We start from the raw sequence: 18730 nt of genomic DNA on the forward strand, positions 1-18730 counted from the left end.
ACACACACACATTCCCATTGCCTTAGGTTAGGCTTGCATTAAGATACATGAAGGTGTTTTGCTGCTTGGTGCTGTTCGTCTCGTTGACCATGGTGTCCGCCCAGATGTCCCCTGCTGTGTGCTCTGTCACCGGGCCAACACCACATCCTAACATCCTCGTGACTTCTGCATCGCAAAGGACATCGTGACATTTGAATGACTTTTTCTTTTCAATTAAAATTAATAAAGAAAAAACGATGTAAATAGAAGACAAAGCCCCCCTCTGTCTGAGGTACAAGCGGCCGCAGTGGTCCGCCGCAGCCACAGAGGGAGGTTGTGGCAACGGGAAACATGGCAAAATATAATTATCAAATATACACACAATGCATGTTTATTTATAGGTGTTTACTGTTCTGCTTCTGTGTGTGTGTGGGTTTGTGTGTGTGTGTGTGTGTGTGTGTGTGCGCGCGCGCACATGTGTCTGTACGCGTCTCTTCGGGCTTGCATCCCAAGTGCTCTCCCAATGGGATGCTTTGTGTGCCATCACAGTACTTGCCATTCTCTGCAGAGCTAGCTGCTAGCTTGCTAGCGAGTCTCATGATTTTTTAATCTGCAACACTAGGCCTGATTCAGTGGACACCAGCTGCTGAAAGGGGCTTACCAGCACAGGGGGTCGGCTCAGAATGTCACATCACTCATTTCCTGACCACTCCTAAGTCTACTCCAAAGTTAACAAAGTCACTTGGTTTGGTAAACAGAATGCAACTTGTTATGAAAACATGCAGTGGAACAGAAAGGTGCTCGGGTAAACTATGAAGCAGGCATCTGGCTAGACCTGTTGAGAAGGTCTAGCCAGGTGTGTGAGAGATTCCTACACGCACACACAAACCACAAAAACACTCCCATACACCCACACACGAACACGCACACACGTACACGCATGCACGCGCGCAAGGGAAGGCAAAGCAAGGCAAGGCAAGGCAAGGCGAATCCTGACATCCTTGTGACTTCTGCATCACAATAGAGAACGTGACATTTGGCTTCCTTTTCTTGAGAAAAAAGAGAAAATTACTCATCAATAGTGACCCCACGTCAACTAAACCCAGAATCGGAGAGAAAGTTCTCTTCTCCGGGACCCCCTGCCCAGCTGGGGGAGGGGCCTCCCATGAGAGCCCCCCAGGTCTGGAGTGCATGGGGCAGGGCCTGGTCACTCCGGGAGGGGGGGGACGGGATACCATGAATAATTGAACGTGTCCTCTCATGGGGTGAAACGGTCGTTTGGAGATGAGAGAGCTGCTGAGGAGCTGGAGGGACACAGTGGAGGGAGACAGTGGGAGGGAGACAGTGGGGAGGGAGACAGTGGGAGGGAGACAGTTGGAGGGAGACAGTGGAAGGGAGACAGTGGGAGGGAGACAGTGGAGGGAGACAGTGGGAGGGAGACAGTGGAAGGGAGACAGTGGAGGAGGAAGGACGACCAAAAGTGGAAGTGGCACGAGATTGATTCACACGGGGACCTCCCTCTGTCCTGTGTGTGTAAGTGTGTGCGTGCGTGTGTGTGTGCGTGCGTGTGCGTGTGTGTCCGTGCGTCCGTGCTTCCGTCCCTAGTTTGATTCTCATGTGCCGTCCCGGTCTGACCTGGTAGAGGCGTTGTGTCTGGGGGGGGGGGGTGTGGACTCTGCCTCTCTCGCTCATAAATGTGCCCGCAGGTCTGCTCGTAGCAGGTGAAGCATGCTCGCTGTGATCACCTCATGCACGCGTCTGACTGCCGGGCGCGGCTGCTACGGAAACCAAGCGCGAAAAACCAACCCAACCTGTACGAGCAACTTCGTGCCCAGAATCTTCCACTTCAAATGTTCACATGCATATTTCTCACCCTCTGTGTCTTTAAGTGGCGTTTGTTATTGGGTGCTGAGACAACCTGTCCCGCAGGTGACTGATGTCAGCAGAGTCTGAATGCCGATGACGATGTCGGGGCCTCCCCGGCTGGGAGTCACGTTCAACCCTCCCTTCTTTCACTTCCTGTTGGGACAGTTCTGGGTGTTTGTTCTCTCGGCGTCTCACAGGGCATGGGAAACCAGACGGGTGACACTTCTTAGCGGCCGCACCGGTTGAGCGTGCACGGGATCAGCATTGTCTGCTCTTTGTTATTCACAGAATCATGTGACACTGTGAGTCCCCACACAGTGAGTGTGGAGCGACAGATCGCGGATATGTTTCTGCTCTGGTTTTTGCTTTTGGGTATTATTATTTTCTTTGCTGGACCAGTGCTGCCATGGAAACAGCCATGTAATATTGGAGAGCAGTTACCCCTTTTCCCTCATATGAGGGAGAGGGAGAGGGGGAGAGAGTGAGGGCGAGAGCGAATGTTGGTGATGCAGCACTTCAGAAGATGGCCTGAACCACCTCCAGTAATACCACTACACAAATTAATACACCAAAACGACTACTACTACTACTGCCAAACTGCTAGCAGATCTACCTCTAAAACCGAGGTACTACCAGCCCTATCACTGTAGAACAAGAGGGGAATCATACTGTTGTCCATTCCTGGTATGTGTGGGGAGTTTGAACCAGCGCGGGTCACTGGTTGACTGTGGAATCGGCTGTTATCTCCCGGTCGGCCTTGTTCCCGTTAAGCCGGCCGTTGAATGGGCAGAACTAACGCCAGCCACTCCAAAGGCTCAGCGAATCACCATTAGTCAGCTGCTTTACCGCGGGCCAGACAGCTATTCAACAGAAGCACACACACGCACACACATACACACACTGTCTCGATCTCACTCTCCTCAATTTATTCTCTCTCTCCTCCCCGTCTTCTCTGCGTGTGTTTGACACATTACTGGAAAGATTTCATGATGCCCTTGGTTTATTTTTAGTTACCAGGCTTGTTTGTAACTTGCCATGGGGCATCGATGGCTGTCTTGAGGCAAAACCACTTGGCAGATACACTTATGGGCCTGTATGTCTAGTTTGCTACAGTTACTGGTTTAAATCCTTGTCTGTCTTTCAGTCTGTCTGTCTATCTGTCTATCTCTCTCTGCCTCCCTCTCTCTGTCTCAGTCTCTGTCTCTCTGTCTCTGCTCCTCTCCAAAAGAACGGCACTTCTAATAATACCTAGGACTGCCAAATGTACAACCTTTCACTGTACCCACACACACATAGTTCTGCTCTGTAGTTGAGTTTATTTCAAACTGAGTCTCCTCCTTAAGGCAGAGGGAAGTGTGTGTGTGTGGTATATCTGTGGAAGCAGTCAGCTGTTCTGTTAACACTTTCTCATCGCATTCACACACACAGAAGTCCTCATCTCCTACACACACACACACACACACACGCACACGCACACGCACACGCACACGCACACACACACACACACTCATATGCTTTACATAGAAATCCTTGTCTATAGAGTTGGACTGGGAAATATATTGATATCGTGATATGTTTTTTAAAGGCTGCATTACAGTTAAGGGACAGCTAAAACTGACTTGTCTTGCTGTTTTATTATATTCCTTTATAGACAGTAATTACGTCCACATTACCAACGATGATTTATGAAAATTCTCATTATGTCAATGTTTTGAAAAAAGCACCATCACATCATTCCTACATTATTGTAGTGATGGTCGAAATTGGTCGCAATATCAATTTCAACCTTATTTCAGGCAAAAATGACCATATTTAATTTTTTCCATACCGACCATACTAGATGCTGCCATACTTGAAACTCCTAATACTCCTTACTTTTCATTAGTCAAGAACTGTATTTATTCACACAGGACTGCGACTCCCCTCGCAGTCTGTCCTTTGGAAACAATGTTTACATTTCTTCGAGAACCGCAAGTGTTTCCAATACACGTACAAAAAGACCCATGATAGTTTATTGACGTGATGACAAAACATGGAAACCGGCCCAAGGACACCTTTTTAAAAGAAAATCTATGAAGGTAAACACTGCTGATAAGTGAACCTTTCAGACTCTCTCCAGCTATGGCAACAGGATCTTTTAATTACCTTATTTTCACCAAGGAGGAGATTATATTAAGATGTAGCTGGGTGGCCACCAGACTTGGAGGTGTGTGTGCGTGCTTGCCTGCATGTGCGTAAAAGTGGCTAAAAAGAAAAGAGAGGTAAAATAAAGTGTTTCACTTTCCAATGCGTAGCAACTGCTTTGCAGACGGCAGGTGCCGGAATCAGACCGTCAGCCTCTCTCTCTCCCTCTCCTCTGATAGTCGCCGTCCTGCCAGCGCGAGGAGCTACCTGTCACTAGCGCTTTCAGGCACGGGCAGGTTTCTGAAGGGGGTCCATTCCACTCTTTGAGGACCCATCTGCAGCAGGCCCTGCAGACAGCTGTTCCCACTTCCCACTGCTCCGGGGATTCTCAGCGTCCCTCGCTCTCCAAACTCGAAAAAACTTTTAGGTATACAAATTCACTATGAAACAGTGTGAGGGGCCCGCTTTGGCCCCTGAGGTTGCTGTGAAAGGAGAGTGTGGGGGAGGCAGCTCTAACGTGGATGCTAGCTTGTGGCTTCTGCGAGGACTCAGTGGGAGGCGGTGGGAGTTGTGATGATAACAACATATGTTGTACCCTGCGGGGGGGGCCCCGGAGACCCCTAGAGGTGAGCCCGAGAAGGCCCCGCCGGCTGCTGCTCCTTCAGTCTTCTGCAGGGATCAAATGAGGTGTTGTGAGGCAGGTGCGGTCTGAGGAAAGAACACGGTGTAGTGTACTGCTCCAGGGTGAATACCGCCCACACCTCCTCTTAGCAAACACTGCATTCAGTCTTTGTTTTACAGGATCTGTTTGTGTTTCTCTGTTTGTTCCATCAGCAGGCTTTATTATTCTGTGTGTGCGTGGGGGGGTTATGTTGGGGGGTTATGATAAGCTATCCTTCACGACTTAAGGAGTCGTAAGTGGATGTTAATGGAATAATATGGTACTGACGGTGCTCAGCTTGTCTGATGGCACACAGTGCGGATGACACATCAGGCAGCCAGATGTAGTTCCAGTTAAAGGACACGTTGATGAAGGGTTGTTGTAACCTCTGTGGCACTCAATGTGAGTGGTGCAAAATACAATGCACAATGAATGCCTTACATTCACCAAGAATAACACACACACACAAACACACACACACACACACACACACACACACACACACACACACACACACACACACACACACACACACACACTAACACACACACACACACACACAAACACACTAACACACCCCACACACAAACACACAGCTCAAACACAAACAAACACACACACACACACACACACACACACACACACACACACACACACACACACACACACACACACACACACACACACACACACATATAAACACACACACTACCACACACACACACAAGCCCTGCACGCAAGCATGCACGCACAGAGACGATGTGTGTGTGACGATGCAACATCCCTATTGACCCTGCAACGACCTTGTGAACTCTCCTATCTTGACACTGGAACCCAGGTTCCACTCCATGCGGTCTCGATCTAGTCAGGAATTATAGGTCAATACCGTTTGGACATTCAAATGTCTGCCAACTGACTAACTACTGTGTGTATGTCTGCGTATGTATTTTCGTGTGTGATATTCTCCAGAATGATTATTTATGTCAGATACATTCTTTAACCTCTTGCCTCCTACTTGACTCCTCTATCTTTAGTTAACAGAGCATTTGAGGCTCATGGAACGCCATATTATGATCATGATGTTACTATATTGTACCATTATATCTGCTCACATATCCCAATTCAAATGTTGAAATAATTCAACATTTGGAAACATTTGCCTATGACAATCTCTGCACTTCAGCCCATCTGATTTTTGTTCCATACAATCAGATCACACCAAATACGCTTCCAAAAACACGACCAACCTGCAAATGAAAAGTTGGGCGAATTCAAATAAAAGGTTCTGTTGTTCTTTGCAGCGTAAAGTAAACATTAGTAGAACCAGTACGCCTCTATCTCAAAACAACACTTGCATTTTGGTCACTTGGTCCCAGCTAGCAAACATGTTTAGTCAACAAAACCTTTCACCAAGCTGTTCGTCACCATGCTACATCTGATGCATAATTCATCCCAGATTTACTATGAATTCAATGTGCTTCTAACTACTAGTGAATTACACTGTTTGTGAGTGTAAGCCGGTGGTCATGGGGGCTGTGTGGAATTGGCATGGAGAGTTTTTGGCATGCAGACGGTGGATTTATTCAGTGTGGCTACTGGCAACAGCTTTGTGGCTCTTGGATATTAGCATGCACTTGTTATGGCTGTGACTGGCCGCTGGATCTATTATTGGCAGGGCAGACAATGCCAGGGAACATCACTACTCCATTCCTCGGTGGGGTCCCTGATAAAGAGGCTTTGTATAATCAGTAGTGTCCAAAGTGTTCTCTTTCACCCGCTCCTTTTCTCTCCCCCATTAACTCGAATTGTCTATATTTAATCGTACACTCGCTCTCTACTCTCTCTCTACTCTCTGAATCCTCCCCCTATCTTTTCCTACCAGTGCTCTCTCTCTCTCTCACTGACCTGCAGAACATCCATGTTATGTCCTAAATGTCATGTATTCATCTCTCTCTCTCTCTCTCTCTCTCTCTCTCTCTCTCTCTCTCTCTCTCTCTCTCTCTCTCTCTCTCTCTCTCTCTCTCTCAATATGCACCGTATTCTCTTTTCATTCTTTTTCACTTATCTATCCCTTCTCTGTGTGCTTTATCTCTCTTCCCCCTGAATGGAGGTACCTGCTCTTTGTTCTAAGATCCATCTAAGTGGTTGTTGACCTACTTATGCTGAGGGGGGCATTCTGAAGGGCCTCTCTTGGCCCGTCTTTGCCTCTCTTGTTCACCTTTGTTCTACCAAAGAATGTAACATCCATTACATAGTTTGATGGTAATGGCCGGTGTTTTCTTACAAATATGCAAATTAATTTGGCTGAACAAAATACCTGGCGGAGTAAAAATGAAATGATAACATTTTAAAGAATATGTGGGCTTGTTTCCTGTTACAGCGGCCTGAGGTCCATTTCTACCTGCTGTTATGTCTTCCGATGTTGCCTTGGGAGGTTTGGTTTAAACACGTTATTTACCAGCATGTTACTCTACAGCCTCCACGGTTTGAATTCAGTAGGTGTTGTGTGGGAGTGTTATGTGTCCCTTTGCATTTAAAGCCGCTTTTCCAGTTTGAGCTTAAAGCTAAATTGCCTAGCCTCATTCTGGAATAAAATCACGTTATTCTTTCAATTACACAATGAATTCAACGAGAATTCTATAAGTATGTATGTAAAACAATAATACAAAATCAAAGTAAATTGTAAGGATCCCGACACAAGAACGTACGGCATCGCTGTTCTGTCTGTGACGATCGTTCTGCTTTTTCCTTGAAGCTACAGTGAGGTAAAAGAAAGAAAAGGCCATTCAGACTAGATACATAATGCCGCATGTTACCGCTCGGCGGCCACAGAGCTGCTTAATGCAGAAGATGAACAGGCACGTTGTCCTTAAGGTTGACCAGACCCTCTCTGGTCCTGATGGAGGTCTGTGGAGCGCTACAGACGGTGCTCTATCGGACTCCACTGAAGCCCTTCTGCTTGTGGATTATTTTTTTCATACCTACTTTAACACTCTTAAAAAAACACCATGGTTGATTGGTTCAGGTCCATGCGGTGCTGGCTCTCTCTTCTCCCATGTGCAAAAAAAGTTCCCCCCCTGATTCCCAAATGTCTACTGGGCCGGGATCGAGGCCAGCGTTTCCATGGAGACCGGTGTAACCTAGTCCGTCTCCAAGGGTCTTGAGATATGTTTGCCATTGTCAGAGAGGGGCGCGCGAGAGAGAGAGCCACAGCGAGCCATCGCCTTGTTCCTTGTTAAAATGTCAGATGGCGCGGTATTCCCATGAATATCCCTGCCCTTCATGTTCACAGCGCTCAACCTTAATTGTGAGCCTGACCCTAGACACACCAGTGGTGACACAGTGTTCCTCCAGATAGTTACACTCAAGGACCGTCCCGGCTGTGGGATGAATACCAGCCTGCTTTAAATCCGGTTGCCTTGCCGATTGCACTAGTTTAGTCGCGTCTGTACGGTGTCTTGTTTATTGGTACTGCTGCTAAATGCTGCTGTACTTGGCTTATAATTCTGTGAGTGGTTATTTTGTGCCTTTTCTTTTGACATGAATTTATACAGAGATGATGAGGTGTTTATCCCGTTAAGTAGGTTTGTTTTGTATTATTGGTTGTGATGATAAGGAAACAACATCTGGACTCTGCATATATTTTGTTTTCATCCGTAATGTTGATCAGGACTATGATCTGGTTTGATTGGTTGTGGCTCTGTAGGGAACATCCTCTTGCATCAGTGTGTTATAATTCCTGTCTCGGTCATTTGGAAGGCACACCTAGACCCATTCTAACAAACACAATTCTGAGGCGTTTCACACGTGGCAACAAACACACTCATACCGGACACCTGATCCCTGTTCCGTCTTTCTCTTTTCTCGCTAATACACACACACACACGCACGCACGCACGCACGCACGCACGCACGCACGCACGCACGCACGCACGCACGCACGCACGCACGCACGCACGCACGCACGCACGCACGCACGCACGCGCACACATGTGCGCACAAACCGGCACAATAGTGTTCTGTTCGATTTCTTTAATGACCCTTTGTTAGGATGGAAATCTTCTTGGATCCTGAATTATGGTTAAAATAAAATGACTTTTTTCTGCCTCTTTTAAATTAATTCTAAGTGAAGGACGTGAGTGTAGGAGTGACCAGGACTGGATTTGTATTATAGTATTTGGCAGATGGACCCGGAATGGATGTTTATTATCTAGGATTAACCAGAACTGGATGTGCATTATAGTGCAGGCGAGACCAGGAATGGATGTGTATTATGTAGGATTAAATTCATTAGATTGCAGACTGTGAAGAATGTGTTTGTCTTACATAAGTCCCTGTCGGATATGTATTCTTCTGGCAATTTCCTTTTTTTTACATAAATATATATTTTTACAGATATTACAACTGAATTATGCAGAAGAGATGACGTATGTACTCACACAAAAACTAAAGACACTCCCGTTTGGTAATATAATTGGTGTCGAGCCGTATCAAGTATTTTTGCATAATGTATGTGTGAAGAACAAACTTGAACACACATGATTTTCTAGTAATTGGCATCCCCCCAGCTGTGCTTTGACGTCCCTCTGTGTCCCGCCTGGATCCAGCGCTGATTGAAAGCTTTAGCTTCTGCCTTCCCACTGACAGCCGTTACTATCTCCAAAACAAAAGTCTGGTCTCTTTGCCTTCTACCGCAATTGGTCTTGAAATCTTCCTTTGTGTTCTCCTGTTTTGGTCAGAGTCAGAGGACATAACAGAAAGCGCATTGTACACACTTAATGTGGGCTCTGGAAGGGCCCCAACACGGCGTTCCAAGAGCCTGACGGCCACATAGTCTCCGGCCACGTGGGGCCGTTATTGTCCCATGATGAAGGTGATGCCAGGAATCCCTTGGACATCCCCTGATGCGGAGGTTGACGGGTCAGAGCTTCCCCGTGGTGGGGTGAGATATGGGAGAGAGACCGGCCTTTTGGAGCAGATCTAGACCCTGAGCCCACCGATGGCATCTGCCTGTCGTGCTGCTCTCTTTGAATCAACACACTTGGTGTCTGGTTGTCTGCATTTGTGCGTCGACTTCTCCACTTCCGGTTTACCTGCATTGAAAATGTCTGTATATATCTCGTGGTATCCTGGGGGTTGATCAGCTCCTTGGGATTTGCTGCTCACCCTCCAGCAACATGGCATTACAACCATGAGGTAAAGCAGGGGTCACCAACCTTTTTGAACCTGAGAGCTACTTCATGGGCACTGAGTCATGCGAAGGGCACCCAGTTCTATACACTCTTCTGAAATAACAAATTTGCTCAGTTTGCCTTTAGTTATATATTAATATTAATGATTAATGATACTCATCTATGTGAAAACATGTTAATTAATTAAGTCATGTTAATGATTTCTCACAATAATTATCAACAATGACTTAAAAAAGGTGGGAAAGAGTTGTTCAAGAATGAGTAGTGCTATGTTTAGAACAGGCCTGCGGGCGCCTCATGTGGTCCTTGTGGGCGCCCTGGTGCCCGCGGGCACTGTGTTGGTGACCGCTGAGCCAAAGGAACCAACGACCTGTAGTATGAGGAAGAGCTACCTACCCTCAGACAGAACATGATGTTAAACTTTAGCGTTGGGAGTGTTCATGTGGATGTGCTCAGTTAAAGCATTTGGAATTTCAACCACCATAGTAGGGGATTTATAAAGATTGCACTCATAAATCTACACAATTTGTAAAGTGATAGGCCAATATATATAAATGCAGTCCATTTTATTAGATTTTATCCAGTTAGTGTTTACTCGATTGGCTGAGATAAGCCGACTAAATCTTTGCTGGAGTCATTAGAAAAATCTGATCTCTTAGCCCTCTACTTCTCCTCATCTCTCCTCTCGCTATGTCTCTCTTCCTCTCACTTCCCTTAATTAGTCTGTGATGAAAAAGCTGTTTATGGTGGGATGATGTGATTGGCTTCACTGACCTGCAGAACATCCATGTTATGTCCTAAATGTCATGTATTAATCTCTCTCTCTCTCTCTCTCTCTCTCTCTCTCTCTCTCTCTCTCTCTCTCTCTCTCTCTCTCTCTCTCTCTCTCTCTTTCTCTCTCTCTCTCTCTCTCCCCCTCCCTCCCTCTCACTCTCCCTCCCTCCCTCCAGGTTCCCAGTGTGGTGGTGATGGAGCCTGCCTGTCCCCCGGCTCTGCCTCTGTCCAACCAGCCAGGCACCAGACACAGCTTTGTGCAGGAACACTTCCAGGCCCAGTACAGGTGAGTGGAGCAGACCCCTGCCCCAGCCTCAGGGTTTGGTCGGTCCCCTAACAACGGGGGATGTGAATCATTCGGGGTCTCATGATTTGATTTCGATACTTGGGATCACGATTCGATTCCATACGATTTTTTTTGATTCAGTACATAGGGATTATAATGTCAGGATTGACTCACAGTTCACTCTGTGCTACGAAAGGGGTTGTGGCAAATGATTGCATGAAAGCGGAGTAGAGGGTGTGATTTTGTCCATTATATATTTTCAAAAGTGACATTAACGGTACTAATGTAAGCACACAAAAGAAAACGTAAGACAAGAGGAAAACTTGGAAAAAAAATCTATAAGAAATATAGGCAGTGTTGGGGTAGTTACTCAAAAAAAGTAATTAGTTACTTATTACTAGTTACTTCTGTAAATTGTAATGAGATTACTTTACTAGTTACTGCATTTGAAAAGTAACTTCACCAATTATTACTTTACTTCCCCGTTTCTTAATTTACTGTAAATACATGGACAAACATCGTAGCCCTATCATCACTTAGTATTTATTGTATAAATCTATATATAAACCATATGAAAGAACAATATCCCTGTCTGCACAAAGAAATGCCTCACTGTAAAATCCACAAACAACAGGATAAAGTAGGCTATGGTGAGGTCAATCAGTAGCAACACACAAGTTTCAAAACACGGGGTTTGGAAAACATGAGAACAAAAATTAAGTGGTCAATGAAAAATATAAAAAGGTCACTTTATCCCATACAATTAAAACAGAAATGCACTTAAGCGGCGGTGACACATGCTGTTACTTTATGTGGTCCAAAGGCTGGATATATTTCGCCAATATATTTCGCCAGCTATGACATCGTAAGTGTGTCTTCCTCTCACCCTCTTGCAGGCAAGAGCAGCCTTCTCAAGTTTTAAAGTAATGTTGTCTGTATCGGATCCAGTGCACCGTCATTCCTAACTTAGGAATGACGGTGCACTGTTGTAGACAGCATTACTTTAAAACTTGAGAAAAAAGTTACTTAGGAATCCTAAGTATCTTTTGTTGTTGGCGGACACATGATTTAGGGAGGACTCGAAAATTATTTTGAGCTTTGATTCCATGTCGGTATAACACTTTTTCAGGTTATGGGAAAATGTTTTCCTGTCGGATGTTGGCTTGCGAGTCGCAGGTATTTTATCTAATATTTTTCTAAATCTGGGCAAATCAGTAGTCGACAGGGGAAGCATGTCTTCTACAATGAATCCTGCAACCAGCCTGTCTTTCTGTGGCACCTGCTTCTGCGCTCCAACCCTTGAACACTCCTTCGCACAAGCAGCTACGTCACTCAAATCGATCGCTATAGCAACGTGTCGAGGCAAGCAGGCGCTGCAGACACACAGGCAGCACGCATGCACGCACCACAACTGATCAGGACTTTTTACACGCAGGCAAACACTATAGTCTAGTAAAGTAGTGTAGTTACCGATATTTTAAATGTAATGCGTTACTTGAGATTGTTACCCAAAAAAAGTAATATCGTTACTGTAACGCGTTACTTTGTAACCTGTTACCCCCAACGCTGAATATAGGCCTATATCATCTTGGTAGTTGTGAATCGATTCAGCATCATAGAAGATTCAGAGGGAGCGAAATCTGTTTGAGTGACATGGGTTCAGCGGCGAGAGGCGAGTGAGAGGGAGGGACCGAGGGACATCCATTTCCAGAACCTCTTTTTTGACATTGCATTGTCATATTGGGGACTGACTGTTTGTTCATTGACGTGCACGGCTCAGAGGAAGTACTAGAATGGAAAATGCGTTGCGGTAGACTGGGGTAACACTACAACTCATGACCTCCTCCTCAACCATCTCCACTCTTTCAGAACGTACTAGGGTAGATTCAATTGGCCTCTCTCAATAAAAATATTTGGTTTACTCTCGGTAACGAGTACAACTGAGAAGAATCGATTTGTTCGGCAGTCTGTTCGAGCACGTTGTCTGTGATGCAGAAGGGACCCTTATGGGACATGATGGGCCCTATGATGTTTTACTCTCAATACCTTATATACTGTGGACAGTACCTTGTGCTTTCCTCCGATATGGGAAGAATGAGGCGCTCTTTGAAAGTAGGTCATTAAGAACTGTGAAGGACTAAGAGGAGGATTTAAATTTAAAACAAGCTTCTGGCTTTCCGCACATTTTGACATGGATACATGGGTTTCTGTTTCGCCCCTCTCCGAACACACACACACACACACACACACACACACACACACACACACACACACACACACACACACACACACACACACACACACACACACACACACACACACATACACACTCTCTTCCTCAGTCTCACCTTTCTCTCCCTTGGGTCTGCTATCGCTATTTAGTAGTTGATATCATGTGGCCGGCGCTGCCATTGGTGTGTGTGTGGCATGTGAATTTGTGTGTGTGTGAGATATAACAATTGTAAAGCAGTTTGTTATGTTGAAAAGAAAATGCAGGGGTTTGTTGTTGTGACATTTACATAATATATTAAAGTTTGGCTTTGGTTTGAAATGAATCATCATTTAGCCAAATCAAAATTGTATCCAGTGGAAGGTTTACTTCTCCCTAACAGGTCATGCTACTTAACTTTAAGACCATATAAACCATGTGAACGCAGCCTTCTGAATTAAACAATCACACACAGTATCTCTCTCAAACACGCTCACTCTCTCACTGTTGCTCTCACTGTCTCTCAGAGTCAAATGGATTAGCTCCTCCTTTTCTTAATATTGATCCCTTAGTGGTCCCCAATAGGCCCGACCTGCGTCGAGCGGATCTATGGCCCACAGAATAATTATTTAGTATAGGCTAACTTATTTGTTGTATTTATTTATCTATATATACTTAATATATATTTTTCTGTTTGATTATCTTGCTTATGAAGATTATCTGATATCAAATATACAAATAACAGTATTATACTAATACATTTTATGTGTAAATAACTTTTCGTTTCGATCTCAAAATGCATACAATTGAGTGCATTAACATTTTTTAAAACAACAATCCACAAAACAACAAGAAGACTACAGGAAGGCCTGTCAAGGGTTGAGTTTTAAAGCTGATCGGTTGGGTTGCTTGATGGCCGATGGGGCTGGAGTGGCCCATTGTTTCCAAGGGATTTTAAAAGTTGCACACTATGAGAACTAACTGGGGATCCCTGCCATAGTATAACTACCATGAGATCATTTGGTACTGGTTCAGCCCTGACCAGAGCATTCTGAGGTCAACCAGGCTCTCAGTCATTGGGTTTTCCTATTCTCCTCGTCAGCGGATCATGGATTAAATGCTTAGCATGAGTCTGTATCCCTGCAGATCGTACTTTCCTATGCAGGACTTACTCTGACTAATTCAAACGTGTTTCCATCAAATCCATGTTGATGCTTTTGGGGGAATGTGATCTGGCTTTGGTCATGGATGTGTGTGAACTCACTCACTCACTCACTCACTCACTCACTCACTCACTCACTCACTCACTCACTCACTCACTCACTCACTCACTCACTCACTCTACCATCCACTCACCTCACCTCACCTCACTCACTCACTCACTCACTCACTCACTCACTCACTCACTCACTCACTCACTCACTCACCCACTCACCCACTCACCCACTCCAATAGCTTGTTAGATGAGCGTGCAACTGAATTAATTATTAATGAAGCGTCTCCCAAGAGGCAGTGATCCTGATTCTGCACTTTGACCTCCAGTAAGGAGTCAAACAGGATCTCTTTCATGGTAAGAGAGGGTGTGGGTGAACACATCTAATGATCGCTATGTCAGTTTGCCATTTATGACATTCTGGGTTGTATATGTGCTATAATCACGTTAGCTGGCAATTCATCCGCTGATTAGTGTGAGAATCTCTCAGCCGCCCGCCCACACATAAACAAACGCATGCGTGCATAAATATAGAATTACAGTTACACAAACACCCAGACACAGGTAATATAGCAACATACACACTCACAGCCTCAAATGCACAAAATGTACGAACACAAAAAGAGAAGAAAATATTAGAGTGCACATGCACAATGTGTACACATCTCTATCCCATGCACTCACACGCACACACACAAACAGGCACTTTTAATAATCTTCGGCTATGTTTAGCACTTCCCTCCTCTGGTCTTTCTTCCTGTGCCAGTAAAGCAGAGGGGGGCATTCAGTGGGAAGCTGATGAAATGACGTGTCATGTATGTAATGCATAAATTAAACATGCATGTACACACATGATTTAGTCACGCATACATGAAATGTGGATTGGCACAGAGTACAGCACGCACGCACGCACGTACGCACGCACGCACGCACACACACACACACACACACACACGCACACGCACACGCACACACATACTGTTGAATAAGGCAGGAATCAGAAGACACAATCACACACATGTGTATCTTCATGTGTATCGTCTTTAGCCATCCATGGCGGTCTCTGCGCTTGGGACGGGGGACGGCCAGGATGCACGGGACAGGGAAGCGTCCCGGCACATAGACGGGGCGCGCGGGCAGGTGGGTTACCTGAAACACAGACTCCATCTGTGCAGCTTGGTGTTGCGCGCCAGCCGTTGCTTTCTGAGGATATTTGAACAAGTGTGCTTCTGGAAAATTGGCCTTTCCACATGTGAACTTGTTCTGTGTGAATTGACTGGATCGGTTTACCTAGAGGATCGTGGATACACGCTGTCAGTCACCCACGCAGTTGCTCAGCTGTGCTGCATCGCCTCTGGTACGATGATGTTTTTAGTGGAGGAACTGTATGGAGCTTTTACCTGAGGGCTGCGTAGCCGCGCACAGAGAGACAACATGAGGCCAGAGGTGGTGGGCGCGGTGCCTGGGGTCCGTGCAGCAAGCAGCCTCAGGTGAACAGAGTGTGCTGGGCTGCAAATGTGCCCCTGTCTGGGGCCCATGTACCGCGGTTGCTAGGGGGCTAATGACATGGGAGAGGGGATTCGTAATGGGTTGTGAGTTAACAGCAGGCATCGTTATTATTGTTCTCTCTTTGTTTGTGTGTGTGTGTGTGTGTGTGTGTGTGTGTGTGTGTGTGTGTGTGTGTGTGTGTGTGTGTGTCTTTGTGTGTGCGTGCACTACAGAGCTATGGGGGCACAAACACTAGATTGCCTTTTATTTCACACAAGGATACGCAAGCAATCCATTTGACTCACACGCAAATGGTTCATTTTCAATCACACACCTACACACATGCACAAAATACACTGTATCTCGCTTAACTGCCTGTACTTTTCACATCGACTTATTTGTGAAAAGTATATATGTGTAGAAGGCAGTGGGCCTGTGATCTTGTGCTGGCGGCTGATTCTCTCTCCCCATGGTCATGTGAGGTGGATGACAGAACAGACCGGAGTGCTGACGACCTGAGGAATCCTGCAGGGTCAGTGTCTGGTGTGTCCCACTCAGCGGGAGCTGTGGTTCTGACTGAAACAGGCCTGGTGCAGTATTAAACAGATAATGGTTATTTCACCTTTCTGTAACCTGGTCCTATCTGTGCGGTAAGACACAGTGAGTGCCAATGACTCTCCTTGAGTCTGAGTCTGGAACAAAGGAGGTTGGTGTGACCACCTGGAATCAGGCCCACCTCTTCCCGGTGATTCGGATGTAGGTCGAACCTCTAGGAAGTCTAGGGAGCTTGTTCTGTTGAGAGGAAAGTGTGTGATTTGGTGAATCAAACACTGGGCTTCTGACTCCAGCCATCTGCTACCACAGCGGCGTAGGGAAAGCGCAGTTGACTCACAGCGCTGGAAGTTTGGATCGTGCTGCTACTCCTAGTTTTCATCCCACCTCCTCTTCCTCAGGCGTGGTCATCTCAAGACGCAACGCCTCGAGCTGGGTGCTTCAAATATGCTTCATTGGAGAGAGAGGAGGAGGGACTTCAGAGGGATGAGATTTGGAGGCGACAGGGGGGAGGGACTTCAGAGGGATGAGGTTTAGAGGCAACAGGGGGGAGGGACTTCAGAGGGATGAGGTTTAGAGCTGACAGAGAGAGGGCGGGACTTCAGAGGGATGAGGTTTAGAGGAGAGAGAGGGGGAGGGACTTCAGAGGGATGAGGTTTAGAGGAGAGAGAGGGGGAGGGACTTCAGAGGGATGAGGTTTAGAGCTGACAGAGATAGGGCGGGACTTCAGAGGGATGAGGTTTAGAGGAGAAAGAGAGGGGGAGGGACTTCAGAGGGATGAGATTTAGAGGAGAGAGAGGGCGGGGCTTCAGAGGGATGAGGTTTAGAGGAGAGAGAGGGGGAGGGACTTCAGAAGGATGAGGTTCAGAGGAGAGAGAGGGGGAGGGATTTCGGAGGTGGCAATATCCATTTATGTTGCACGTTCCGGATATTGCTTTGACAAATTCTTTGAGCAAAATGAATATGAAATCTGAAAATGTATTCTCTTTGACATTATTGTAGCCCTTCTTGTCATGTTCTTCTACACCTCGCTCTGGGGACACAGCTAATGGGAAGTAAGGGAACGTTGATTGCGTTGCGGGAAACCGAGATAACCCTACAATTCACGAGCATCTGTCAGCCTACTTCCTGGTGGTATTTCCACAGCGATGGAGTGATCCTCAGTGTCGTCGGATCTGATGAAATGTTTGCAGTGAGAGTGTACACACTGTCTGGCAGGGAGACGAGTGATGTGGGCACCCACACACACACACACACACACACACACATACACATACACATACACATACACATACACACACACACACACACACACACACACACTCCCATCACCAGCACATCATCTGTCTTCTGCCTTGTCTTTTTTGCTTTTCTCTTCCCGGACCTCTTAATTTTTTCATGTCCTGAGAGATGTGAAAGCCCCGCTTGTCTCACTCCCTCTCTGTCTCTCTTTCTGACGGATAGGACTCTTTAAAAGTATTCCTCCTTTTATCATCGGTGGGTCTGTGTTGCGGTGTGTTCCAGTAGGGAACAGAATTGGTGGGAGACGGCTTGGGGTACTCTGCACTGCGTCGCTCTGGTTCTTGATAATGTTGAAGCAAAGCAAGCCGCCGTTGGTGATTCAGACCGACTTCAGGGCTTGTACGACATGAACGTCTTACCTATCTTTAGTGTTGTTATGTTTTGTGAAACCATGCTTTTGGCATTTCTTTATATATCCATGCAACATTTAAAATAACCAGATTAAGGGTAAAATCCTGAACGCTGCCTCTGCAACGAGTGCAGGTCAATTATTTGTTAATATGCAGACTGCATGGGCATTCAGCATACTCACTTTACACACAAGCAACAACACAGCAAAGGATCATTTGGTTTATGAAGTGAGATTAGGGGGACGATGCAAGATAAATGCAAGAACCTTAGCATGTGAGCTTTAAAATAAGGGTACATTAATAAACCTTTAATTAACATTCATTTATGCATTATTAAGCATTCACTAACAGTAAATTAACAGTTAACTAATGGTCAAGTAATCATTTACTAATGGTCTAGTAGGGCTGGGCGATATGGGCCAAAATGAATATCTCGATATTTTTTTACTATATCTCGATACACGATATATATCTCGATATTTTTTGAATCTCCTCTTGAATCTCCTCTATGGGTGTGCATGTGTGGGCGTAGCCGTTTGTCTCAGGGATCTGTGCACAAACTCCCTTGCACTACAGGATTACGAGCGTCAATGTTGTACGCGATGGAGGGTGGGTGACATTCCTACAGTCTGTGATGATAGGCTATATTTCTACAAATGACTTACTATTTCCAGCGATTAACATGACGAAACAACACGAACTAAGCTAACATTAGACTATAGCCATACCAGATA

The 18730-nt window shown here is 45.9% G+C and overlaps 1 protein-coding gene across 1 annotated transcript in view; it reads left to right on the top strand.

The window, feature by feature from the left end:
• Positions 1-18730, top strand: part of usp43a (ubiquitin specific peptidase 43a) — a 102034-nt gene that overhangs the window by 22443 nt on the left and 60861 nt on the right. Inside the window, exon 3 of the mRNA XM_030352083.1 lies at positions 10773-10882. Coding sequence (XP_030207943.1) covers positions 10773-10882 — 110 coding nt within the window. The remainder of the gene's footprint in view (positions 1-10772; positions 10883-18730) is intronic.

Source organism: Gadus morhua, chromosome 3, assembly GCF_902167405.1.
Source record: "Gadus morhua chromosome 3, gadMor3.0, whole genome shotgun sequence".
Taxonomy (NCBI): Eukaryota; Metazoa; Chordata; class Actinopteri; order Gadiformes; family Gadidae; genus Gadus; species Gadus morhua.